The sequence below is a fragment of the Botryllus schlosseri genome, chromosome 14, assembly GCF_051294905.1.
Source record: "Botryllus schlosseri isolate E-star chromosome 14, Bs_hap1, whole genome shotgun sequence".
Lineage (NCBI taxonomy): Eukaryota > Metazoa > Chordata > Ascidiacea > Stolidobranchia > Styelidae > Botryllus > Botryllus schlosseri.
Window position 1 is genome coordinate 14,606,653 of NC_137249.1, and position 27,620 is coordinate 14,634,272.

General features: G+C 41.9%; 3 protein-coding genes across 8 annotated transcripts in view; 2 read left to right on the plus strand and 1 right to left on the minus strand.

The window, feature by feature from the left end:
* Positions 1-1,624, plus strand: part of LOC145456506 (transmembrane and coiled-coil domains protein 1-like) — a 28,189-nt gene extending 26,565 nt beyond the window's left edge. For all 5 annotated transcript variants that reach the window (XM_080334627.1, XM_080334629.1, XM_080334626.1 and 2 more), the window contains one exon: positions 825-1,624. In XM_080334627.1, the coding sequence (XP_080190753.1) occupies positions 825-929 (105 nt within the window). In that variant the 3' untranslated portion in view covers positions 930-1,624. The remainder of the gene's footprint in view (positions 1-824) is intronic.
* Positions 1,625-4,806: 3,182 nt separating this feature from the next.
* On the plus strand, positions 4,807-10,564 carry LOC145455057 (uncharacterized). 2 transcript variants are annotated; one of them, XM_080333013.1, is made up of 6 exons: positions 4,807-5,352; positions 5,410-5,495; positions 5,793-6,035; positions 8,036-8,188; positions 8,705-8,955; positions 10,275-10,564. In XM_080333013.1, the coding sequence occupies exons 1-6, from the start codon at positions 4,871-4,873 to the stop codon at positions 10,479-10,481; spliced, it is 1,422 nt and encodes a 473-aa protein (XP_080189139.1). In that variant the 5' UTR covers positions 4,807-4,870; the 3' UTR covers positions 10,482-10,564. The 2 variants fall into 2 exon arrangements, with proteins under 2 accessions (XP_080189139.1, XP_080189138.1); XM_080333012.1 differs by having other exon boundaries at positions 4,809-5,495.
* Positions 10,565-13,049: 2,485 nt separating this feature from the next.
* LOC145455056 (cytochrome P450 2U1-like) lies at positions 13,050-23,826 on the minus strand. Its single transcript, XM_080333011.1, has 5 exons — positions 23,523-23,826; positions 18,995-19,566; positions 18,746-18,932; positions 15,637-15,851; positions 13,050-15,561 (listed from the first exon to the last, which is right to left on the minus strand). The coding sequence occupies exons 1-5, from the start codon at positions 23,650-23,652 to the stop codon at positions 15,154-15,156; spliced, it is 1,512 nt and encodes a 503-aa protein (XP_080189137.1). The 5' UTR covers positions 23,653-23,826; the 3' UTR covers positions 13,050-15,153.
* Between the last annotated feature and the right edge of the window lie 3,794 nt (positions 23,827-27,620).

Below are 27,620 nucleotides of genomic sequence, written 5' to 3' on the forward strand. Positions count from 1 at the left end.
AACAATGATTCTCGTTGGTGATATAAGAGCGTTTAGTGCTCAAAAATGACACCACCCGCTACTGGAATCATTGTTACTAATATTTGATTCGAAGCATTGTGCGCAGCCCTAGTGATGTGGTCCACAATTCTTGTAAATTAGTTGTGCGAATTGGCCCGGAGCCTCCAGACTAGCGTAGTTGCGTACGTCATCACCGCTGTTGATTGAATGCCGGCTTCCGTGTCGGCGAGTGAATGTGTTGAATGGCGGGCATTGTCGCGGCGACAATGGCGGTGAGGCTCGCGTGTGCGCGTGTAAATAGCTGTGACGCGGGTTTTGGGTGAAGATTCGCGCCGCGCGTAGTCTTTGTATCGTGTCGCGAAGTACAAAATTCGATATTCTTGGCCTTGTTTGCCTAAAAACTGAAATCTGTTAACTAGAAATAGTCTAAGCCGGTAACTACCGTAGAACCTACTTGACTACTCTAAAAAGTAGAATTACTTCGGGGCTGAGTAGTGACCACATTTGGCGGCCTACGTTAGAGTTGTTCAAAAGTAACTTTTTTCCGAATTTTACAGCCAATGTGAAGAAATGGTTAGGTTGCTTAAAAAACACTGCGCACAAAATTGAGTCAATTCCAACCAGTAAAAGCATAGTTATTAGATTTAAAAGAAATTCGGGTTTATCAAATAAATAATTTTTATTGCCAAATTTCACTAGCTACCCCACGAAGTTTTTCAACTATCCAATTGAGCCTGCCAAAAGTTTATTTTGGACCCTTCCCTACATTTCACGCAGGTCGCCAACGCGCGGGGTGGTGTTATAACGATGTTTCTCCTTTACAGACGCGCGCCGTCACCACCGGAGTTATTCTTCTATTGGTGGCCGTGTTGTATCGTAACTGGACCGCGCTGGGCGGTGTTTTTCAAGAATCTTGGTGGTGGAGGTAGCGATCCGTGAACATCCGCTTCGTGGAGGACTATCGTTTTCTTGAAATCCGAACCGGTGGCGACAGTAGATTCAGCGCTTTCTTGCAAATTCTCTTCCCCGTTTAGTGTCGGGTTTTCTTATACGCGCCGCAGTACAATTAGCCTTTTCATTGAAATTATAGTAGGTAAGATGCGTTCATATATTAGAAGTTTTTTTTTCGCGACTATCCCGAATCTCCGAATGGGGTACTCCCCGCGCCACTGCACCCACTTTTTCACTGTATGACACGCCGACGCGGGGGTACGAACTGATGTGAAGCACTGTGAGTCGCTTTACTAGTAGTGTCTGTTGTCTCTGATTTGACTGCGGTGTAGACCTCGCCGAATGTCGAGGTGTTGTCGCCTTTGTGGGTTTTTCTCCTCACGCACGCTCCACGACACCGTATCCTTGAAAAAAGAAAGCCACGGTTAATCAGCCATTATCTAATCGCGGCGATGGGCTTTGTCTTGATACGTTGATCTGGGTGGGTTGACGAATTCTAACCTAGCCGCGTGGTTTTACTTCCACCCGTATCGCGACACTCTGCCTATTCGAATGCTTCCTTCCGACGTGCAAAGATGATATGAAAATGTGCAAAATTTTCGTTTACTGATTACATTTGCGATTTTGTGTGTTCAAGTTTTTTTTGAATAAGAATAAATGATGGTGCACTTGAGCGTTCTGCAGTTTGTTTGGAGATTGGATAGTATCGCTGTAGAGGACTCAAAGCCTAGGTAGAAATACAGCCTGCAGGCTTGGACAAACTGCCAATCTAGTTAGTTGTTCTGTTGTGTGGTGTTCCTGAATCGATCGCTAGCTCAGGGTCGTCACTACGATCACTCGAACAGTGGCTTTTTGGGGTCGAAAGCCCTCATTTTGAAAGGCCGTTAGTTACGGAGTTTCTAGTTCTAGTTTTAAAAAAGTGAGTAGTTGTAGTTGCACATTTTGACAATCCCTTTGTTTGTACAAGTATGAATGTCAGTAACTTACAATGTTATTATTATTATAAGTTACTTTGGAACATAATTCAACTTTTGCAACACACGTCAAAATTCAAAGAATCTAGCACACGACATCACAAACCGGGGTTAATAGCTCTGTAAGTTGTGAATGAAATGTTACGATTATGACAGGATTCGATGAGAAAGGAACGCGGAAAATCATATCTTCAACAGTTTGAGGAGAAAATGTGTGTGGTGAGAGAGAGAGAGAGAGATATGATATCCTTTCTCGCCTGCACCATCGAGATGCTTTGGCGACGGAGTTGCGATACGGCCCCATGAAGTGAGTAGTTGTAGTTGCACATTTTGACAATCCCTTTGTTTGTACAAGTATGAATGTCAGTAACTTACAATGTTATTATTATTATAAGTTACTTTGGAACATAATTCAACTTTTGCAACACACGTCAAAATTCAAAGAATCTAGCACACGACATCACAAACCGGGGTTAATAGCTCTGTAAGTTGTGAATGAAATGTTACGATTATGACAGGATTCGATGAGAAAGGAACGCGGAAAATCATATCTTCAACAGTTTGAGGAGAAAATGTGTGTGGTGAGAGAGAGAGAGAGAGATATGATATCCTTTCTCGCCTGCACCATCGAGATGCTTTGGCGACGGAGTTGCGATACGGCCCCATGAGGTCATCATAGTCTGCGCCCCCGTTTTTTTTTCTCCTCCATGCTATCCGTGATTGCTGAGCGCCTAGCAGTATAGCTGCGGATACCATTTTCGAGTCTTTGGTATGACCCGGCCGGGAATCGAACCCACGACCTACCGCTCGAGAAGCCGGACGCATAACCATTACACTATCTCGCTCGATGACGGGTTTATTGCGGAAAAGTTTCTTCCAATTAATTTATGTGCTATGCTTGTTGTTCGTTTCGAGGAGCTACTAATGACTTTTTTAAGTCCGACGCAATTTTTTTTGGACATGTAGCCGTCGAGTGAGACGGAGCCCCCTGCATCTCCAGCCCGCGTTACTTGGTGCTGGCACATAACATTCGAGCGGACCTATTATGAAGTACGGCGGGGCGCGTAGATTACATAACACCAGTAGTGGTAAAGCCGACATTGAGTATTTGATTCACCAATCACCATGGACTGACCTCTATTCAAACTAGCTCAACTGAACGCCGAATATTTTCCGGAACGGTCCCAATATGCAGTTTACCCTGGTCTTCTGTAGATGGTCAGTTCTATACGGACAAATAATCAAATAATTTGTTGGTTTGACCTATAAAATCATGAAATGGTGCGAACGAAACAACTAAATCCTAAAGTATTCATAGCATCTAACATAGGGTTGCCATATTTTGGTGAAGCAAATTCCGGACACTTTATAGCGCCCACTAGCGGATTTTAAAAAGGTGTAACACATTGACCGTCAATATGACGTCACACTAGCAAAGCATTGCCCATCGACTGTATACAATATACAGGAATGAAGTGAAGCATAGGTCATGAATTGGTCCATCTGTAATGTGAGCTCTGGTGATTGCTACTTGCTAGGGTTTGCAATAGATTCCTCCACGGGCCGGATGAAATCATCTGGCGGGCCGTGTCTGGCCTGTCAGTATTGTGTTTGACAGCACTGCTATACAGTTAGGTCGGTGCGGCTATCTGTTTATGTGTTTTATTCAGGTCCGAAACAACAATCCCATCCCCCCCTTCCGGGCCCACCATAGGGTATAGTCGATGTAACTTGTTGGATACTTACTATATGCATTTGGCTGTTTTTTATGTATGAATTCTGTCAATAATATTGATTCTTCTATATATTAGGCTACTATAGAATCCACCAGCAGGTTCCACATCCGGTGATTTCCAACCTTTTATGCTCGCGATCGCATTTCCCACTTGAAAATGTTCCGTGGCAAAGCTCAAAACTTGATAAGCTGATTACTAAAAAAATTCAGCCTGCCCAAACTTACTCACGACCTAGGAAACTGATTACGTCCAACATCATCGCGATCTCCAGATAGAGGCGGACGACCCCAAGATTTGGAGCCACTATCTGTGATTGAAGGATCCAATCGGCCTTAACCAACTTTAGGAATATACCGTTAGCTTATAATTGCGATTACAATCAGACTTATTTCAGTAAATGATGGTTATTTATATTTATTTTGGTTGCATTTTTTGACGAGGGTGGTGCCTGGAGCCCATACTAATATACATTGCCTACATTATACGTTGCATTAACTCGCGCGCGGCCCGAAGAACAATTTTGAATAGCATAAATCTGCTTGAAAATAATATTGTTTATGTTTATTTACGAAAAACTTTTGAGCCTGCTTCAAGCCTTCAAAATTCCGGACATTTAGGCATATTTTAGAAATTCCTACCGGACGCAGATTTTTCAGTGAAATTCCGGACATGTCCGGAAAATTCCGGACGTATGGCAACCCTAATCTAACATGGATACACGCTCAGAGAACTGTTTGGTCAACGAGCCCGGTGAAGCCTTGGCAGCACAGTGGTAGCTCAACGTGCGTATCACTGCGCCTATAAGTTGGAAAACTTGTGTGAAGGTCAAGGCAAAACTGCTGGATTCCGTGATTTAATGACTCTCGTTGATTGGAACTACTCAGCTGGCGACTACAGGCACTGCTGTAGTCTTGTCTCCCGGGTTTCAGCGTGAACTGCGGACTGCACTGCACGTCGCTATGACGTCGTGATTCGTGTTAGAAATCCGACTCCTGGTACAATTCCAGGATAATAAGGCTGCTGTGGTTGCCCTCACTAAGCGTCCATAAGTTGATGCCGCTGTCGGGTTTGACTTCTAAATTTGTAAGATTTGAACAAACCCTACGGCTATGCCATTATCCTAAGCTTACTGCTACGTAATGTAATCGCAACGTAAGCAAGCCTACGGGTAACACCTGAGAATCGGTTCCCACTAGCGAATGAAGACCGATGCATGGAATAGCTCGCCGTAATGCGCTGGTGTTAGGGACAATACTGCTATGTTCAGTTCCTCTGTTGTACCGCGTGTATATTGCGGAGTGTGCTAGCTACCGGAAGTCGAGGTGGCCTCAGTTCTTACTGGATAAGGCAGCTACCAGGAATCAAATTAATGCTTTGCAATCAAACTTTGCATCTGAAGCTAATGCTGGGCTGATTGCGGATGCAAGCAACACGGGATCTGTTCTGCGTAATGAAAATGGTGGGGATGAATCTGGAAATATTAAGCAGGCTAATAGCGAATTTAGGGTACAGAAGGCGAAAATGGAATCTCAAGGTAACGCTGGACTGATTGCTAATACAGCCGAAGAAACAACTGATTTGTGGAAGCAAGCTTATGAAATTGACTGGGGAAACACTAAGCGGGCTCGCAGCAAACCCGAGGGAAAGAAAGAACTAGTAACATTGAAAAATACCGCACCAAAGGAAATAACGGTATTGCCGGTTGGCCACAGCAAACCTGTTAGAGATGAGCCTCCAATCACCACGCTGGTGTCAAACGCGAAAGTGGAAATTCGGATTGCGAGGGAAGAAGTGAACAAATGGAGCCATTCTTGGCCACATGTTAATATCGGAAGTATGAAGTCACCATTATTTCTTGTAAATCAAAATGAAAGTCCCCCAATCCATATTCGAAACCTTCCGACATAGTAAAGTATATAAATACCTTTTTGATATCGAAAAGCAGTTCTGGTTTGCTATTGCGTGGATTTCAAACGGTTGACTCCAGTATACCACCTGAATAGTTTTTATGCATTCTGAAAACGGCCCCCGCTTTAAATACCGTTTGAGCCACGGTGCTGACCCTGGTGCTAGGATCAACAGTAATTCGTACCTTTGCCAGTCGTCCACATGTAAATTGTAAATTTCGCAGATTGTAGTCACGCGGAGTACATGAATAAAGGAATCAACTCTAACCATCATCAGGAAGCACTGCATTACCCGCTAACGGGCTTAGTAAGCTTCCCTGGTAGCGGCAACACGTGGACCCGCTATCTCATCAGACGAGCGACGGGATTTTGGACGGGCAGTATATACACTGACCGAAGCCTGCTTCGTGGTGGTTTCCGTGCTGAATTAGACGACTGCATGGATGGGGGAACGGTGGCGATAAAAGGTTAGTTTTACTACTAAAATGCTTCAATGTCATTCGATTTCCCAGTGTGGAGTGCCACAGGGGAATAGTAATCCGCCGCCCATACCCATTTCCAGAGCTGGGATAAAATTTCTCATCAGTTTCTGGGTATTAGGGTGACGGTGACAGCCACCGATTGGATCGGAACTGCTGAGCCTACAAATTGCGGGACTTGTGCCCTAACTACTGAGCTAGGGCACCTGCCAAATCTGAACTAACTTAGATATTTTTGCTTTTTTGAATGTCTGCTGACCGACACAAACATGTGACAGTGGCACATGCGTATCAGGGGTACATGTCCATCCTTATTGTCTGACCATCACTAAGAAAACACAATATTTTAAAGCTGACACATATGATCCAATCGGGCTTGTGATGTTGCAATAATTCAATGTTTATGTATTATTCTCAATGTTTATGTATCATTCTCTGTGTTATTCATGAAGACTAACTGAGTGTGCAATTGTTTATGTTTATGCCATTTTGGAGAATGCCACACTTTAAGATCCTCTTCGAGCTGCCTAGACATTTGCCATTGACCTGAGTTGTTAATCGGGATTCCTAACTCTTCCAGCCATCCATAGTAACAGTATCATGCCTATGCCAGTATCAAAGCAATACACGAAGCAACCGACAGTAGCCCTAAGATGAGAATGCAATTATTCATGATCGAGAGTGAGATATCTTCTCTCTTGCCAAGTAATCTTTTCTCAATTCGGAAGGATGCTGAAAGTTTCGACTATTTCTATCCCAAGTCCTAAAGCATATGTCAGACCATTTAACTTGTGTTGATAAACTACTCTACATTCTGAATCTTCTTCGATTTCAAAATCTTCATCCCTAAGATCTTCATCTTGATCCATTCTATCGAGCGTAGGAGTTTCAATTCACACTGGATAGGCAGAATGGGGCATTGGACCTATGGCTGATAGCGAATGTAATGTTTATTTTTCTTGCCATATCCTGCAGCTTGCACCAAATATGTGCTTGAAATGTCCACGGATAATTGCATCTAACCAAAAATGGGTGAAAGCATCGGCCTAGCTCGATATCTGACCCTTTTTTCTTAATAATTCAACTGAGCCCTTGGCTATATAACTTATGACATGATGCCAAAATAAGCTGAACTCAAAGGCTAAATCAAAGTCAACAAATTTTTCGTTCAAAATTGTTGCCCAGTGTTATCGGCGTGTTCAGGCATGGCGAAAATTCCTTTATTGAAACCATCAGAGTTAATTGAAGTAGTCAGCATTACCACTCAATTACAAGAAGAAGTAATGTCACAACTTTTTACTTAATTATATTTAGAAGTAGCAATTTCGAAGCCGTGACAAAATTACTCCTAGTAGAAGTAGAAAATAGAAGGCCTGAAAATGGTAGATTTTGTCGAGGCTTTAACACTTTTTGTGAGATATCGTTATAGCACGATATAAAAGACGATAATATTCCGTACATACGTAGCCTATACAGTTTGTGCTACCGTGATATAGTGGCTATTTCAGCAGGTTGGTATCACAATTTCACTGATCTGAGTAATGCAAACCTGTCTAAAAATTTTCTCTGCGTTATAATATCCGGATGTAAAAAAATAGTTTTGCCTAAAAACAATCAAGTAGAAGTAGTCCGAAAAATTAAGTATTTGAGTAAGTGTAGCCAAAGTAGGCAAAACCGACGTGAGCTATCCGAAAGAGTAGAACTATTTCGTTACCAACCTTACGTACATGTGAATCGATTGTGATCCTTGCTAGAAATAAAGCCCTCGCCGGTTGCAATATTGGAAGCGCTGCCTGTTATTGAGTTAATTGAATTGTGCAGATTCGTAACAACTATTCAATTACTATCGAAATCAGCTATTACGGCGGTCTGCTACCCCCCACCATTACCATTCGAGATGTTGATATTTACTCCTTCATTTCTCCGATGAGCAGTGGCGGTTTCGCTTTGCCTCAAAAGATGACGCAGCGTTCGTCGCAATTTTTCAGCGCATTATCCAACGGGCCCGCGAGCACATTGCAAATTTGAAAGAGCTGTGATAGTGATTAGAGATCCGCACCGAGCGGTATTGTCCGAGTTCAATTGGAGATCTAGCAGCAGCCATACTGGTGTGGCGGACCCGCGTTTATTCAGGACGAAGCGTGAGTTCTAGCTGTTGTCATGAATATAGCAGCTGTCAAAATGGCCCGTCTATACATAATTTTATCGTACGTCCACCGTCCACCGTATTTATCCGATATCCAAATGAATTTTGAGGGAATTCGCGAGAAGAAATTTTATTGTTTCTGGTATATATTCAGGAGATAGACCGAACACTTGTGATTCGGCCACATTGGATCCGATGTCGGTATATGTAGTCATTACCTTCGTGGAGACGGCTATTAAACAGCATACCGATTGCTGTATCATCACCAATTTTATCTCATCCGCGGATATCATTCCCTATTCGGGCAAATATTTCGTAATGGCCTATATCAAAATAATACTCCTGCTTATAGATACCATAATTGTGATGACACACTGCAGTAATTTCCATGTCGACCAACAGTTTTTCAGTCACTAAGTCATCTGTTCCACTATAGCGTACTCATATGGCAGAGGTTCTCTGGGATCCCTCATCTCTAAAACACACGTCTGAAGTACTTCTCTCCCCTAAGTATGGATGGATCACGTCATCCACAGAACGGACAAATGGACTGACACGACAATGACGTGGATTGAAAAATTTCACGACCCAAAGACGGACCGGGTTTTTGACGCCGACAGCAATCCGTTTGTTCGCGATCCGAAATCTTCGAAAAAGTTGCTGCTGGTATCGTACGAACGCATAAAGAATAACCCTACCAGGGAAATGCAACGGGTTGTCGAGTTCTTGGGACTGAAAGAATTCCGAAAAGACTGCGTTGAGGTAATGTTTTATGAGGCAATCGAAATGTATTCTAGCAGATGAAGTATATACTTTTGAGCCGTTTCTTTCCGACACGCAAGATGGTCTATATGCCTGTTTTTAGTACTAAATATAATGGCGCCACAAATGCGCGGCATCGGTTGATAGAACGAGACTATATCACCCGGCTGCTATGGCAATTCCATTCATAAATTTGATGCAAGTATGTTGAATACTACTTTCTACTTCTTGACAAAATGTAATTAGTATTTATACGCTTCGAGAACGGTTGGAGTATACGGGGGAAGTATAGCTAAAAACATACCTTGATAAGATAACCACTACTTCAATCAAATCCGATACCGCCGTCATTTAGATTAGTTCTGCAGTCTTGTCGGCTAAAACTGCAAGTCTAAGACACTGCACGCCATCTAGAATAATGAACATCTTACTTCAATCACAATCCATCGATATAATACCGGAGGCGCTCAGTAACAATAAAAACATCAATTCCGCAGTATTCCAGTATATATTTTACCTGCTCCGAATGCTTACAATAGAGATTATGTTGTTAGACTTCTTCAACATTTTTTGTAGTCAAACTATTTTCGCGTTTTAGATTTTGTTAAGTACAAAGTAGCGATTGGATAGTTTTGCATCACTTTTATTAGAGCGCCTCAAGCAACATAGCGAGCTATCGCCTTGGAATTTGACTGCAAGTATGCGACACGTCGTCCCGACCGACTTCCCTAAGCTACTTATTACTTAATTAGTTTCCAGACATAGTTATTTGTAATTGTAGTCAATTGTTCAATGTCATCAAAATCTCTGATCCTGTTTGTGACGAAGTCATGATTGAGTATCGGCAATTGGTATTATGACAAAGGAAATTCCTATTCACTACAATATTGAAGACATGTCAAAGCTATTTCAAGCGGAAGTATAAATTAAATTTCTAAAGCCTAAGTACTTTCAAAAAGTAGATTTGAACAAGGAGTCCCACACTCTAGCAATTGATCAGAGGTTCGAAAATGCTAGACGCGTCCACGCGACGTACGTAAAATGGGTTCAATTTTCTAAAATGAATTCGGTTACCGCGATACAGTCACAATTACTACCGGTTGTTATGACGATATCACTAGTAAAGGTTGTGCTTATTCTTTGCAATATCAGAAGTGTAAAAAGTATGTGTTTTTTCCTAAGTAGAAGTAGAAATAGTATTAACTAAACCCTAATCACTGAGCAAGTAATACTCCGAAAAGGCAGAAGTACATCGTTGCTGACCATCACTATGCTTTGACTGCACTTATCTAAACTTGTGCGCGTGGAATATTTCTTAGACCGACCGGGATGGGAATTTCCGCCGAGACTCCGCCCTGTCCGAGTCAATCGAGTGCCTGTTCAGAAAATTCGGCTTAAAAGATGCTGTCGAAAAGCGGATCGATAGAATATCGAAAAGGATGATAGAGATCGGCATTGGAAATATATCGGCAGAATTCGAAGGACCCGGGGGAAGCAGCGTTTCAGATAAATGCAAATTTTTGTGATAATAAATTTTTGCGCGCAATTTCTTTCAATTATTATTGATCAGCTTCTGTATTTATTAAAGAAATTGACTGGGAACGTCAAATGTATTTACGAAAGAGGTTCATTGTGACATAACTTCATCAATAAGACTATTGCTGGCAATCATCCTGCGTTGCGAAACTCGGGAGTATTACTTGATTCCACGAATGCTTGGGCATGTTAAAATGAGTGAGCGATTGGGGGGGGGGGGGTTGATGTATGGGAGTTAAGACAACAGATATAAAATAAATTATACAGGTGTTGTTATGCATTTCCCGTTTGGTATTAAGTAGATATCATCGGATATATTTTTCAAGAATGTATCAATTTACTTGAGGTTAGGAAACTGTATGCTTATGGAAACATTTTAGAATCGAACAATCCCTGTTACATTGGTTTCAACTGACGCGAGTGCATTTGCATACGCTAGCTCTCGGTGGTGTTGGTGAATGTACGCTACATATTGCATCTCCTCGCATATGCTGGCAAAATCGGCAGAAGGCAATGGAATTGCGCAAAGCAGAATACTTCCTAATCATGCGACGACCTTACTATGTAATTGTGTAGCAGATTCATTGTATATTGCACATATGACACTTGGTATAGGTGTCTGTTCTTTCTTTTTCGTGATAGGCTGCCTTAGCGAGTGGAGTGTCTTCCGTTTAGCGGCGGATACGCATTAATAAAATCTCTGCAGTAGTTGGTACATCGTTAATCATCAACTACCTACGAGGGGTGGACAATAATTTTTCTCGGCGCACCGAGCGAGAAGTAGAGAATACGTTGGCGGGTCGAGTCAAAAATGTTAGCTACAATTCCCTCCAACGTATTAATTTTATTTCTAATATGAAAGCAGAGAATTACATTGTTTAATAGATGCTGTGCAGTGGATGTATTGACATAAGGTAATGAGAAATGTTTATTTATCGTCATCATTCGAAACAATGTTAAGCATGATAGATTTTAAATTCTCTTTACACCCGTATCCACGTTTTTTCATATAAAACATTAAAATATATTTGGGATACTGTAAACCTTATTGATTTGGTCGTTGCCTTCTGAGCAGTGTACACGATGCACTGAGTGCAGCTTTGTGAAATATAGCCTTGTTGTTGAGCAAAGCCTTCGGTTCTTCTCAAATTCTCCCTCCCTTGACCGAGTATCTGTATTATGATCCAGCCTATACTTAAATTATACTCCTTGTACACGTTGACGAGCTCAGCACAAACTAAATTGACGGATGATGGGTTTACCCCTGACAGATATTTAGTGCTCCAAATCTTCTTCGAATTTCAGCTTCCCTTTTTTGGCATGCCCGTTCATCCTTGATGAGTGATGATGACTCATAGTAATCACGAGCACTGATTGATGGGTGTATCTATTTTGTCAATGTCACCAATGTAATGCAAATGCAAATGTATAGCATATGTTGTGTACAAATTAAAATCTGTTCATGGCAATGGAAGTACCCCGAAATAGATGCTTAAGTCTGAAAATCAGCGTTGTTCCGAACAATCGCTCAATGGAATTGGCCATCGTCGTTGTTGTGGCGATCCGATTGTTCGGAACAATCGGCTTTTACGGCTATTTCGGAGTTGTTCCATTGCCCCCTGAGCATATTCTAATTTGTATTTTCACTAGCTTTCGATTAAGACCAGTTTTATTACAGTTGAGCACATGGCTCGCCAGCTATGGGACTATCTATTATGCTGGTTTTAGCCGGCTCAGCAGTAAACCTATCTGCGTAATGAAGTGTGACGACGGAGTTACGCATCTATCCGTAGCAGTGATAAGCGGATGTTGATTTTTGAGAATCCGAATCCGTCCGACCGGTTGAGTGTCGGTGAAATTTTCCGTCCGAATCCGAAGAATCTCATCAAACTATCTGTCTATATCCGAAATATAACAAAAATCGGACATTTAATTATTATTTGAAGGCTAACGCAAAGAGACGCGCTACTACTTTACATTGAATTGATGAAAGTTGCATTTCGGATCGAAAGCAGGACAGAAATTTTTAGGCAGTTGTCATATGAAACAACCAAGCATTGAGCCATATTACCCAATAACTATTGATAAGATGAGTAATAGAAGCTAATTGTTGCCATGGAATTTTACAATTATGAGAGGTTAACGTTGGATGCAGATAAGCCACATTTGCTACCAAATGCTGGAAGGCGTGAAAGCTTGTATACTAGCAACTAGCTGATGCTTAAATACCATCGGTCAATCAGCGCAAACTTTGGAGCACAATGCTTATTGCTTATAGTCGAGTCACACAAAATGTCAATATACATAATGCTAAGGCACCATTCTGAAATTTGGTCCCACAAAAGATGTCCAAATTTCCTCCCCAGTAGCAGTTCAGAAGTTGTCTCGCTGACGTGTTACGTGTTTATTCGAACAGAAGAGATTAATCTTCAACTGTGCTGTATCTTTGGCCTAATCCAGGGGCATCAAAGTCAAATTATGTAGCGGGTCGGATTAAAGCCATCAAATCGCTCGCGGGCCGGACCAGTCAATCGAATCCAAAATATTACCCCGTGCCATTGCTTCTCACTTGAATACTTTATTATCAAGCATTTAAAGATAATAATACATGCATGATGTGTCGTAGGGGTTTTATTCTAGCAAGTCGCAACACCATTATTCGCGAACAATGAAATTGGCGAAAATAAAATGATTGTACGGTTGAATACAGTTTAAGAACTGCTAAAACAGGGGCGTTACCGACGATAGAAGTTGGAATAGTTATATGTTCCCTTTGCTTTAGTCATAATCTAGCGTGATGAACACAATACTGGGCTTTTCTCTGTTGTGAATAACTACTTTTTGGTCCATTTCCCATGAAACTCTAAACTCCGTGTGCCTTCTCGAAATTCGGTGTCAATGACACCGACTTGTTCCGGTATAGTGAAACCCAGTGGTGGCTTTTGGGGTGGGCGAGGAGGGCGGTCGCCCGCCCCCCCCCCTATTTGGATTTTGCACTTTTTTCAAGGAGAATGACGAATAAACATGGAAATACGTGTACCAAGCAAGAATATGATTCCGTACAGATGTGTCAATCATCATCAAATCACTGCATTTGTTAGAAAAGTCCGTATCCCGATAATCATCACGTCTCTGCATGCGGCAGAATTACTTAGTTTTGATGTAGTCTATCCTTGCACACATGCAAAACAGACATGGCCGAATCCAGGACCTGGCAAACCTTTTGCGGCGGTGAAAGATAGATAATAATAACCGATGCGGAAGGGGGGTCTGAAGTTACGGATAGATACTTATAGGGGGCACCCCCGGTAAGTCTCGCCCAGCCTCCCCCCCCCCCCGTTCGTAGGGCCACCACTGGTGAAACCTAAGAACTTATGTTATAATGTGACCTATGAACATTACGTGCCCGACACTTTCTACCATGAGCGATTATTTGAAGGAACTCTTTTCCGCAAATCTCATGATTTGTTACAAACGTGCTGGATAATATAATCTTTTTATTAATCTGCTCAGAATTGCTTCACGGGCCGGATGAAATCGTCTGACGGGCCGGATGTTTGACACCCCTGGCCTAATCTGTTTTACCAAATAGATGTGATAATATGATTGGCCTTATAAGGTATTGTCTACTCTCCAATGGTAGCGATGTTAGTTGATTTATGTTTGCTTGAATCCTTGACTGACATTTTGCAGTGCTACCATGCCGCAGTCATATCGCAAGGTGTCAACTGTCTGTGACTGGTTATCGAATTGATGAATTCTTTATCGGGCTTTGTAATCAAAACTAACTTCACTTTACAACCATACTGAAATATCCGTATCAAAAGTTACAACTATCCGACAATATCCGAAAAAAATTCCGTAATAATATCCGAATCATATCCGACTCCCACAAAATTGGCCAATATCCGGTCCGAATGCTATCCGAGTCCGTCCGATGCTGATCGCTTATCCGTAGGATAGTAATCTATAGTTTTACGAGCTAGCGATTTGGAAACGCATCCAGTAACAATTTCAAGCACAGCCCGTGTTATCCACAATGTGACAATGGCAATGGATTGAACTACTAAAAACTATGTGGAACCAGTTACTATAGTGACGTTAATTGTTACGGCATAATTTGCTACATTGACTTTATTTTGAATATGGATTACGCATGTGAGGTAGACTACGTAGGCTGCGTAATCACGGCAGAGTAAACGAAATGCCGGTTCACTTTATACAGCCTATGGGTTTAATCCACGCAGCAACATCAAAAAGTAGGTTTTATGTTTTGAATTTCTTCCTAGCTACTTTTCGCGGGCCGCTCAGAATAGCTCCGCGGACCGTACTTTGCCCAGGTCTGACCTATACGGAATCTATTTCGGTGGCGAACACGCCACTGCCGTCTCAACTTTTTGCAATAGGATATGTTGTTTATCCCTATACTCACACGTCTTAGCGCCAAGTGACCCGTGGGCACTGCCATAAGAGCTGTAGCCCCATTTCTTGAATATTAAATTTTGTTTATTCCAGTGTATGCATAAATGCACCGTAAAAACTTCAAATTTACAAAGACCGATAAACCAACCCGCATCAAACTCCACATATGCTTCCCAGATGATTTTTATGTAAGGGATAGTAATATATTTGAGGTGAACATGAGCAACTCGCTATTAAGTGCTATCGCCGCTTGATCAAAACTTTATATGGGTGCGGTCTCAAGACGATCTCATTTTTTCCTCTCAAATCTATCTCATCCACGCCAGGCACTTCAAATGAGAACCGCTGTACCAACGAGACGAGAAATAGCATAACTTCCATATTAGCTAGTTGCATTCCGAGGCATTGTCTGGGCCCGATGGAAAATGGAATGAGACTGGGGTGTTTGACAAATTTGCCTTCCACGTCGAGATGTCTGCTCGGATCGAATTTTTCCGGTTCGGACCACAATTTCTCGTCATGTAATATACGGTACAGATTTGGAGCCACAAATGATCCTTTCTTAATGTGATATCCCATTATCTCAGCGTCCTTATTCGCAACGTGAGGCACCGCCATCGGAGCAATAGGTCTCATGCGTAGAGTTTCCTATGAAGCAAGCATTTAGTTGTTATATATTTAGATTTTGCAGCTATTATGAGGAGTAGCATTCTCGAAACAAACCTGAATTACAGCTTTTGAGTAGCTCAATCGATTACCATCCTCCAGAGACGGTCGCCTTTGATGCAACACCGCGTCGACTTCGCTATAGAGTCTTGACTGGTATTCCGGGTATTTGCATAGGAACAATATTGCCCAATATATGGTGGTAGATGACGTTTCCGTTCCAGCGAGAAATAAATCTCGCACCATCCCCAACAGTTGAGCGTCATTGAATCCTGAAAAGCAGGCATGTCTGCAAGACGGACCGTAATATATTGCTAACTAAATGGAATAAAGGACAGTATTATCAAGCACATTTATAAAAAAAGTTTGGTTTTAAGTAGTTTTAAGTTTTTAAGTAATAATAACCTCGGTCATTCGACCCGCTACCAGATAGCAAATGTGGAACACGTTCAATCCGTTAATATATGTCACCTAACAACCGCACGGTGGTAGTCTTGCGTCTGCACTCCAGTCACCATATTAACTTACCGTACAGGTACACCATGTACGATGCGCTGTGCAGTGCGCACCACCTTCCATAGACTATATCGATCACACGCACCGTTCATCATTTACGATGGCTGCTATTACCGCGTCAGATATCTTACAGGTGATCTGTCAAAAGTTATATCTATGTTGAACAAGTCTGCCCGAGAGCATTTTCGACACGAGTCCTACATAATTTATCGCGCTATTTCAATGTATTTGGATTTAGATCAGCGGTGTCAAACTCAACTTGCATCGCGGGCCGGACTCAAACCTTTAGATCGCTAGGGGGCCGGACTAGTCAAATGATTCTAAAATGTTACCTCAAAATCCATGCCCTTGTTTTTCACTTGAATACCCTCTTACCAAGCCTATACATGTGATATTATGTTATATTATACTACCATGAAGTGGCTCTTTTCTAGCAACACCTTTATTCGCAAGCAATGGAATTGACAAAAGCAGGATGATCGGCCGGTCAAATAAAGTTTTAAACCTATAAAACAGTGACTCTAGCGACGATATGAGATTACATATTTCTAAGCTTCCTTTGTTTCAGTCGTAATGTGGCGTTAGCCCGGGATATGCGTTGTGAGGAATACAAGATAGCGCAGTGGTATAATACGCGGCTGCAACACCAATGGGTGCAGGTTCGAGTCCGACCGAGGTCGACTTCCGAATTCCGATACCTAAGTGTTGGAGGTTTACCTAGGCTTCTCCTCGCCACCTCATGCGCGTCAGCGGTGTCTTACAAAAAGCCTAGAGGTGTAAATGACCATAGTAGTCGACAAACACCACGAATACCACAAAACAAACAAACTATAAACGAGGGCGTTGGAATTTGCTTCATCAAGATTAGAACGGGACTCAGGTTTCTGTGGAGGCCGGGGACCTTTTGAACCTTTTGTTATGGTTTCACTCTAGTCACCATCACCGTTAGGAACCAAGTCGCTGACATTGACATTCAATTCCAGAAAGGAAAAATGTGCACACTGAGTTCAGAAGTTTTGGAAAAAATGGACCAAAAAGGAATCCATCACATAGAAGCGAAAACGTCAATGCAAAACCGCTATACGCAGGAGGAGAATAAAATAGTCACAAAATTTGATTCAAATATTTGATGTCACACTTCTGCATCAGTTTTGGCTCAATCAAATTTGTCTACAAAATTTTTGACCTCTGCATCTCGTAGATTATGCACTGTAGGTGACTGACGCAAGACTGCTTGGGCATTCCATGGTTTATATCAAGAAGCGCATGATGAAAAATTTTGTGATGTAGAATGTAGACAACACTATCAAAATGAAGCAACACGGTGTGTCACCAGCAGTGTACGGTGTACGCACAACTTCAGTGTTGCCAGCCAACAACTGCTACTGTTGAATGTTCCTTTTCGATTCTTGACAAGCTACTTAGTAAGGACAGACACTTTCTACCCGAGAATGTAGGAAAGTATCTTTGGTTGTTCTACAACAAATTTTAATTATTTCTACCATAATACGCGATATATCTACTGGAATTTTTCATAGGGCCAGATTTCGTTAAAATAGTAGTATTTTCATGAAAAAATTTGTCAGTTTTTCAGTCGAAAACGTTTTTTCAGGCCAAACTACTTCGTAAGGACAGACAGTTCCCACCAGAAGATAAGTAATACAATTTTAACATTATGTGGGAAAACACCTAATTTGCATACGTGACGTCAGAATTTGGTCAAAATTTAGTTTTCTTAGGTATTCAAGTGAAAAACAAGGCCATGGATTTTGAGGCAACATATTGGAATCATTTGACTAGTCCGGCCCACGAGCGATCTGAAGGTTTGAATCCGGCCCGCGACGCAAGTTGAGTTTGACACCCCTGCCCTACATTATATGAGTAACAAGGAGATACATTTTGAACACGGAAATTCCATACTATTATGATGAAAAAGTTTAAGATGTAACAATAGGGTACACGCGGTCGTACATGTCGGGGAGAAATTGTTTCGAGTCAGGCCCAAACGACATCTTGTCTAATTTCGGTGTAAGGTAAGTCACGTAAGTCATTCAATGTAAAAAGTTGAAATGAAAATTGCAAACAGCAACATGTTCAGTTCGAGCAAGCACCGTAGGATTCGCCCCGTGAAAAGAATCCTTCACTCATTCCCGTGCGAGCACAACCAGCGAAATATGACATCACTGCCACCTGCCGGTGTACTTTTGGCTTTCAAGCCGAATTGAGAAATTAATATGGCCCACTGAAAATTCTATGAGATACATGTGGCTCGCAGTACTCAAAACGTACCCCACTGCTGGTTTACGATATCCAACGTGATATCTGCACGGACAATATGAGGAGAGGGTGACCAAATAGACATGCACTGTAAATTTCCGAATAATAATGTTCATTGCCGGGCCTGCGCGTGGATTGGTCGACAAATTCGATCCTGTGCCATGTGCTGTTGCTAAGTGTTTTATGCTGAGTTACGAATCGAGACTGTGTATTTACAAGCTTCTTAGAAACTCCTCTTCGAGGTAATAGTGGAGAAATGTAGTTTTCAGTTACATCGCGTCATTGATATATATATTTTCAAACTATCATACTTTCAAAATTACCTTGAACCACAAAACATAATCCAATCTGATAGATTCGTACTATAACTTACCATGGTCGTCGGGTGTTGCATTTGACTCTCGGTCTGCCATTTCTTGCATAAAGCAATCTATGATATCCCTGGGGTTCTTGCTGTCGCGGGTAAGTTTGTGCTCTTCGATCTGCTTCAACAATAATCGACGACCTTTAAGCTCCAATCTTTTCGTCTCCTGTGCACCCCACCGAAAAGGTGGAATGATCTAACAACCGAAATTACGCTGTTACATATAATTTACGCGGTTACAACATTTCACTCGCATACTTTCAGAGACGGGTAGAACATAGTCAACATATTTATGCCGGAGTATTTCGTCCCGTTCGAAATCACGTGGGTCCAGGTCCGAAATTCATCGTCGTGTTTTGGCAGGTTTTTATCGAACACCAGCTGTGATATGACCCCTGATATTCTTTCGCAGATCATAGGCCTGACGTCGACAGGTTCTCGCAATGCGGCGAAGGGATCCAACTCGTCGCATAAATCTTCGCACAGCTCCAATATCTTGGGCTCGAGGCTCTTTCGGCCCATGCCAAACATCTTCAATGTCGACAAACCAAAACGTCGCTGCTCTTTCAGCCGAGGGCCATTGCTCAGAAATATGATACCTGAATCGCTGTCAAATCCGGGCATGGTGTTATGCAAGCGGTCGTTGAAAACTTCGCCTTTTTTCACGAAAGCTTCTGTAACGGCCTCCAAGCTTCCCAATATAATGAAATTAATGCTTCCAAACTTCAGATGACAGACGGGGCCGTATTTTTTATTCCATTTCGCGAAAAGCTCTTCGACATGGGAGTTGAGCGAGAGTAGATTGCCCACGATGGGCCAACCCATAGGGCCTGAAATGTATTGTGTCAGAAATCGTTGTTGTGGTTGTTGTTGTTGTAATAACATATAACCAATCAACCAATTAATCAATATACGATTCGATTATGTTCATCTCCTCAAGACACACAGTGTACAATTAGATGCATCAGACACACTGCCAAATGTAATGATCAGATACAGGGGTGGGCAATCTTTTTGGCTCGCGGGCCGCATTCAACATCTGAATCCATTCGCGGGTCGCATTTTAGTAAATCGAGATTATTAGCCAAACGCAATATTTTTATTTAGTACAGTAGTGACGGAGGGAATATAAAAAAAAACAAGCCAAACATTGATTCGGTGATAACGTACATGCGTCAGAAACATTGATAAGATTTTATGAGCTGCTCGTCCTCAATCACCAATTTGTCAAATTAGGGATGAAAGTCGGTTGTGCCGATTATTAGAACAGGATGAAAATTTGAATCCATATGGGCAACGATCTGTTTTGCTGATTCTACTTTTGCATTTGCGGGGTTGATAGCGTATAGTGGTGAGCGTAGGCGCCATCCAAGTAGACGGCCCAACTGGTTGGTCGTTCGGCATCCCCCTATCTGTTCATTACACCGCATTGTGTATCTTGTATATCGCATTGCACATTGTGTGTGTGTCTTGGGCATATGAATATATAATCTGACGATTGATACCTCCAGTCGGACTTGATCCGTGTCCGACTCGAGTCGCGATTTTTCGACATATTTTCTTAAAATACGGAAAATGAATCGAATCAACTCGAGGCAATTTGTGTATTGATTCGACTTGTACTCGAGTCAGTTCGCATAACGCGACCAAGTCATATGACTCGAGACTAGGACGGCCAAGATAGGCATTTCATTGCAACTTCAACGAATAGTAAAGTTTCCGTATTATTCCTGTTTCGTCTATCAGTACTGGTACTTGAAGAGCAGGACAAGAAACTAAAGAGTGAGGAGATTAGTATTATACGGATGCCAGACATTCGATATCGTCAATATGCAGAGTTTTAAAAATGTGGGTTGAGCAATGAGCATGACCTGAACGGGAAAATTAACAATGAGCACGATGGTTTGAACTCGGACTCGAGTCTCAACGTTGGGATTCAGACTCGACCCTCAGTTATCCGACTTGGACTCGGACTTTACTTGGTGGTAAATTGAATATACCACAAATGTGAGATTGAGTTGTCACTTGGTTGCAACTCTGCCTCCTGGACATACAATGCTGACGACATCATAATAATCATGTTATCTTTAATTATACTCTTCTACAATATCTTGATATTATAAATATAAAATATACTTCTATACATATCGAGGACGAATCTATCTAACTCACGCGCGAATCAGTTTTTCAAAGTGCAGCACTAAATGTGGTGTTTAGCAAGGTCCGTGGACATATGAGCATTCGATATTACGGCATGCGACAATTTGGCATGCGACACATGAGCACGTGGGTTAAATTACGGGTTAGTGGTAGGTTAGGGTTGGGTTAGGGTTAGGCTTTAGGTTAGGATATATATAAAGGTTAATTTCAGGGCTATGTTTCGGGTTAGGGTAAGTTTTTGGGTTATACAGTCACATGCTGAAGTGACGCATGCTGATGTGTTCTATGCTGAACTGTCGTTTTCCATTGCGCCGCATGCTCATATGTCGGGCAACCGTTTAGCAATGGAACCCGTTCAAAATGCTCGGGGTTTGAAGTCAGTATATTGCGCCAGCAATCGAATAAAAAATAAACATCTTAGTAAGACTATAACTTAGCATTGGCATGATGAAGTATATTGAGAAAAAGTTTAGTTAAGTCGTAGTTTGCCCACCGCTGAGATAGGAGGTCGAAACGACCAAATACGCGGTCTCTCAATCAGTAGTGTTCGATTTTCATCTTTCGGCTGTCTTTCATTTATGGACACTTTACCTTGATCTTTATTCGTCCTTTACCGGGTATTTTTGGGGATTTTTTGTAAAGACGCCGTAACAGCAGTGATGTAGGGTAAGAAACACCCTGGTAACCTCCGACAATTCAACAATTTGAAACACGTTACTGCCGAGGGAACAGTTACGAGTTTTTGGGTAATACAATTATGTTGTGCATGGATATTGCGGTGTAACGTTTTGGATGTAAACATGGTATAGCTTCGAGGATTATAACAAAATATATGTGCAAATTCGAGCAAAGAACCGCATGTCGCAAAAATTCAAACCCATTAGTTCCGTCTTGCACTCTATGCTTAGCTGCTACCCTGTATCCACAACAAAGTATCATGTCAAAGTTATTAAATTTTAGGATTCCTTTACATTTACAAGTTGAATTAATTATTCGTCACTTGCTTTGGTTGCTATTGCTACAAACTCCTGATGCAGGCAGGACGGGGCTTTACGGATTTACTTTTTGCTTTCGATAAAGGTTGCCACTTGACAGAAGAAATAGCATTGTATACCAAACCATATCATATACCATTCATATCATATGCGTCCAGCTCATTTATATTAAAAGTTGAGTGTTTTTTTTTATTAGTAAGCGATCATTCAAGACAGAAAAGGTTGGACACATTATCAAGTCAGTTTTAATGGCAGCAATCTTGCGTCCTCACTCCGGTCGCCATTAGTAACCGTCTGTGACATCGTCGTCAAAGAAGGAGAAGGGCAAAATGTTCACATGTGAGTTTCCAAGTAACAAATGGAGTGAAAGCTGGTTATCAATGGAGGCAAAAATGTCAAGGTCAAGGTCTGGCCGAAAAGGTACCAGTCTTACAAAGCCACCTATCTAATTCTATCTAATCTACAAATCTCACAGTTTCTTTACTGTGGTGAAATAGTTCAGTGCGGCGGATTCATATATTTTTTGCCGTGACCTAAAATCGTATCCGTGGAAACCACAATTATCGATAAAAATCAGCGGTTCTATTACTTTTAGCTATCAGTGGATAATGTGATAGACAAGACACAACATCAACAATCGTCAGATTCTATTTTCATCCGCTCAAGACACACGCAATGTACAATGAGATGTACAAGACACAGTGCGATGTAATGAACATATTGGATGATACCGCAGCGACTAGTTGTGGTCTCTTAATCTGGCATCTACCTCGGCCTAGTGCCCGATAGGATGTAAGGCGATGTGATGAAACGATAGGATGTTGAAGCGACCAGGCATGGGCTTAGAATGGATTAATATTTGCAGTAATATGTGAAACAACCAATTTTATCGACGAAATTTAATTTTTCAGATGCAAAGATCTTTCGCGCTGTGCGCGACCACAGAGGCAATCCAATTACCTTTACCTTTATGCTCGCGATTCGGGTGAAAAGATAGTAAGCCTGCGGGATGTTCTGCTGCTACAATTTCAAACTTTTATACCCAAGAAATACCTCAAGATATCAGTGATGACACAGAACACCACAACGGTCCTCCGGGGTGCGAATTTCCCAGTAGCCAATTTAACATGAGTATATGACGTCCAGATGGGTAATGAGGACTCACCACCGGAATACGGCCGTATGTTATATATGGAATCGAAGCATGGCCGTGAATAGCAAGGAAGTTGAGTTGAACACCCCTAGATCAGGCTTACTTTACGGAATCAGTGAGTTATGTGGTCAGGGGTGTACGAGTTTCGAGTAAATGCTAAAAGGGTGTACCACGACGAAAAAGTTTGAAGAGCACTGTTTAAAATAGTAGCCCTAATGATCCGTAGTATCATACATCATATTTATAGAGAGCTCGATGATCATGCCGCCTACTGAAAAATAAAGGTGTAGTGAGTTTGCGGTCACATTTTAGCATAGTTTGATTGATTCAGCCCGCAAGCGATCTAAAGGCCTCTGTATCCGTCACGCGACCGAAATTGATTTTGACATCCATGTGCAATGTGCAAGATACGAATTTTATCGCGAGATACTTCGTAAGATATTATTTATTACCTGTTGTTACACGAGATGTGACTTACCTGGCGGCAGCTTATCAGCATTCCGTCGCTGTAGTCTGAACAACGCCCAGCATGATACTATAACTACAAGGCCAAGTATTGCACTCTGCGTATTGGCATAGTTGGATATCATCCACATACTGAAATCCATGCTGTTTATATCTCTGCATTGACGAATATATCCTGCTGTAACTCTACAACTTACGGCCTATGATGACCAAGCTATCAGAGCAGACATAGATTCCTTCCGTTCTCACGCTTCGCCGAGCAACAGTAGAGAAATGACCGACTCGGTGAATCGATACGAACGAAAACGATTGACTATATAACTAACCTACGTAGGTTGGTTATCTATACACTGTAGAGATGAGCGGATTTGAAATTTCTATGTCATAATCCAAATCCTAATCCTAATCTATAACTTTTTCATATTCCAGTCCATGTCCAATCTTAATCCGATTCAAACTGGAAATTCAGAAAAAATACTAATTCATGCAATGGAGGGATTCGAAAATTCTCTTTCACAACTAACGATTCACTTGATTCAATATAACTTAGTAACCATAAGTACATTAATAACTGATCTGAATAAAGTTTGTCGCCATTCGCCACATGACATTTCAATCTCCCGGAAAATAGATAAATCCAATCCAAATCCTAATCCGTTCCGAAAAAATGTCTAATCCAAATCCAATCAAAATCCGACAAAATTTCACAAATCCTGTTTTTTCAAAACCTAATCCTAATCCATGCTCATCTCTGATACACTGACTGCAAATGGTACGCGATGCGTAAGCTATTACATAACGATGGTTCAGATCTCGTATATACTTCGACTATCGGACTATAGCAGTGCTTTTCAACCTGTGTGGCGGTTCGCACTGGTGCGAATGAAAAAAAATGCAGTGCGAATGATGAAGGTGGTGCGAATAGTGCGAATGAAAATCCGGGTCAAGTGCGAATGACGAAGGTGGTGCGAATGGTGCGAATGAAAATCGGGATCAAGTGCGAATGAAAATCGTGAAAAATTGTTAACTATTCTGACGAGGAATAATTCAAATAAGCTTGATAGGAAATTTAGAATCAGTGTAACTTTTGTAGTTGCGACGCGATTGTAAAAACTTAATACTACGCACCACTAATCGTAGCTCTTACAAGCCGTAGTGAATTAATATTCCCACTCTGTTTCGTCACCAAAAGTCTGGTTTGGAAGCTGGTGTGGTGGTAGTATAGAGCGAGATAGTGTAATGGTTGTGCGTCCGGCTTCTCGAGCGGTAGGTCGTGGGTTCGATCCCCGGCCGGGTCATACCAAAGACTCGAAAAATGGTATCCGCAGCTATCCTGCTAGGCGCTCAGCAATCACGGATAGCATGGAGGAGAAAAAAAAACGGGGGCGCAGACTAGATGACCTCATGGGGCCGTATCGCAACTCCGTCGCCAAAGCATCTCGATGGTGCAGGCGAGAAAGAATATCATCTCTCTCTCTCTCTCTCTCTCTATAGTGGCAAACATAAAGTATATCAGCCCGTCTGATCCTGCGACAGGCTCGAGAAATGACGTCAAATTGACTTTCTGCATTCTTTCGCTAAACAATCATCATATTTTCGTCATAACTGTTCGATTAGCGCGAGGAACTATGATAGTAGTAAATAAACCATCATTACAGCGACTCACATTCGCAAGTTTACTGTAACGTAAATTTTTACCCCTTCATGGTTAATAAAGTATATGGACCGCAAAGGGTACAATTTCGGGTCGACACGGTGCCAGAGCTAACTGTTAATATGTATGTGATATTTATTGAATTTATTGCAAAAAATCCTGCGACCGTTTCTACATACACTGTGTTGGTTACTGTAGCCAATAAGCGAGACGCGCAGCAAATATGACATATGCAGGCCGTGTTATTTTTAGCATTTCAGGAGCCAGATGCCAAAACTGCCAAAAATGAAAATTTGAAAATGCCCAAAATAAGCAATTTTTGGCATATGCCAAAAATAACACGGCCTGCCAAATAGTGTATTTCGTTCATGGTGTTGTGGACCGCATTACAAACGAGAAGAGCGTGTGTGAAAGGCAGGTTTCTTAATCTGGGTCCAGCCCACCCATTAGGGGTGAAAGCATGGTGTCCTAAATGGTGATGGCACAGCGAGATTGAACGGCTGACTGCATTTGGTTTACGTCATACTTTCCATTTGTCCAAAGGCAATTTTACGACCATTTTTGACCGGCTTGCCGAGCGCTAAATTTGATAAAACGGGTATCAATGAGAAGCTGCCGCTGTAGGCCTACTGATTATTAAAATATAAATTATATTCTGCTCATGGAACTGGAACCCCCAAAATCAACCACGATTTTTGCATTGCGATCGAGTTGAACATTGTGACGCAACAAACTGTCTGGCTATTTCTGAGCTGCATAGTCTCGTTTTGCCAGACAGTCTTGTTGCGTCAATGTTCTTGAACAAGCTAACCTTCCCAGGACTGTTCCATGCGAGTTGGTAATATTAAAGCCACCTGAAGTGACAAAAGTCATCCGAAAATATCTCGGTAGACTGAAGGAGATGGTATAGTCGGGCTACTAAATAGAATGTGCTGAGAGACAACACAGGAAACTCCTGGAAAAGTATCGAGAAGAAAATTCTTTCCGCGATGAGATCGCTGGCACTGGCGAAGGGATCTCTTTTCATGATGCATGGATGCCGGTTCGGCCCTACAGAGATTTTGAAGCTCTGAAAACCTTTTGTGGATGACTGGCAACATTCTTTCCCTGAACGGCTACTCTTGAAGCCGATATTTCCCAGATTCTCTGGGCGAGAAATAAATTTAGGAGAAACTTAGCTGACATGAGGTGGAAGCACTGTTACAGTGCAAACGATTTAAGTCTATTCAACAGCTGTAACAATCAGGTGTTGAGCGTGTTTATTATGCTTTTCTTTCTTTTTTTTGCTTATTGGCACCGATTCCGATGGATACTGTACATTTTGTGGTTTCGTTTGTTATAAATAACCTATGAAATCGTTAGGTTTTTTCTTCTTATTGTTTGTTGGCACTGATTATACGGGGATGCTGCACATTTTGTGGTGTCTTTTGACAGAATGGCCAAAATAAAGCGTTTTTGTGACAAATTCGAGTCTGAAACTATCTATATTTAGAGGACGATGCCAAAACTGCCAAAAATAAAAATCGAAAAATGCCAAAAATAAGTTATTTTTGGCGGTTTTGGCACATGCCAAAAATAACACGGCCTGGGCATATGGCATGGAATTCATGATCAGATTTGTCCGACAGTTTTTTTTCTGGAAATCATGGTCGAAGACCGTTGGGATGAACTAGTGTAGGGGAGTGCAACGAGCGAGTTCAGACCTATGAGACTCATTCATTTCGAGGCCAAACCCTTCTGCGTCGGGGCAAATGAAGACGTAAAGTTTTGGCGAATAAACCGCTGATAAAATGCGGTGCCAAAAACATGAGCGGGGACAAAACCTCGGGCTAAAAACGACTGATGCTGGATGACCAAACAATTCAAGATGGATTGGATACGCTCCGTTGTCGGCACGGAATAGTCGCGTTCTTGCAATCTGAGTAGACAGTCGCGCACGTCAGACATGTGTTGTACAGTTGTGTTGGTTAGAATTGTGATGTGCGCGTTCTGTATGTCATACATGCCCGTAATCATCGTAGCATACAACTGTAGTATTAAATATACATTCCTCTTCATGGGTAAGGCTCGGGTCGCGAGATGCCACAAAAACGCAGATTTTGGTGGTAGTCTGAAAGCTGGTTTACCGTTATTAAACTGTTATGAATTCTCAAGTTAGATTGAGGTGAAGAGTAGAACACGCAGTACCATGAGTCATTTGCTCTTCTCATAAACTTGCGAGACAGAAGTTGGAGCAACGTATCATCAGGTATCGAGCTCTAATGTGCCAACTCTCCTTGATCGTTTTGCACCATATGTTTCGAAGACATAAGGCAAAAGCCTCAACACAAACATGTGGGTTTCTCATCCTTTCGGCAAACTGGAGCTTCGCGGGACCTTTGTGTCACCTCTCAAAAACGATTTCTGCCAGCAAGCATTTTTCACTCGCGAAAAATACGCTGTATTTTGGATAGGAGT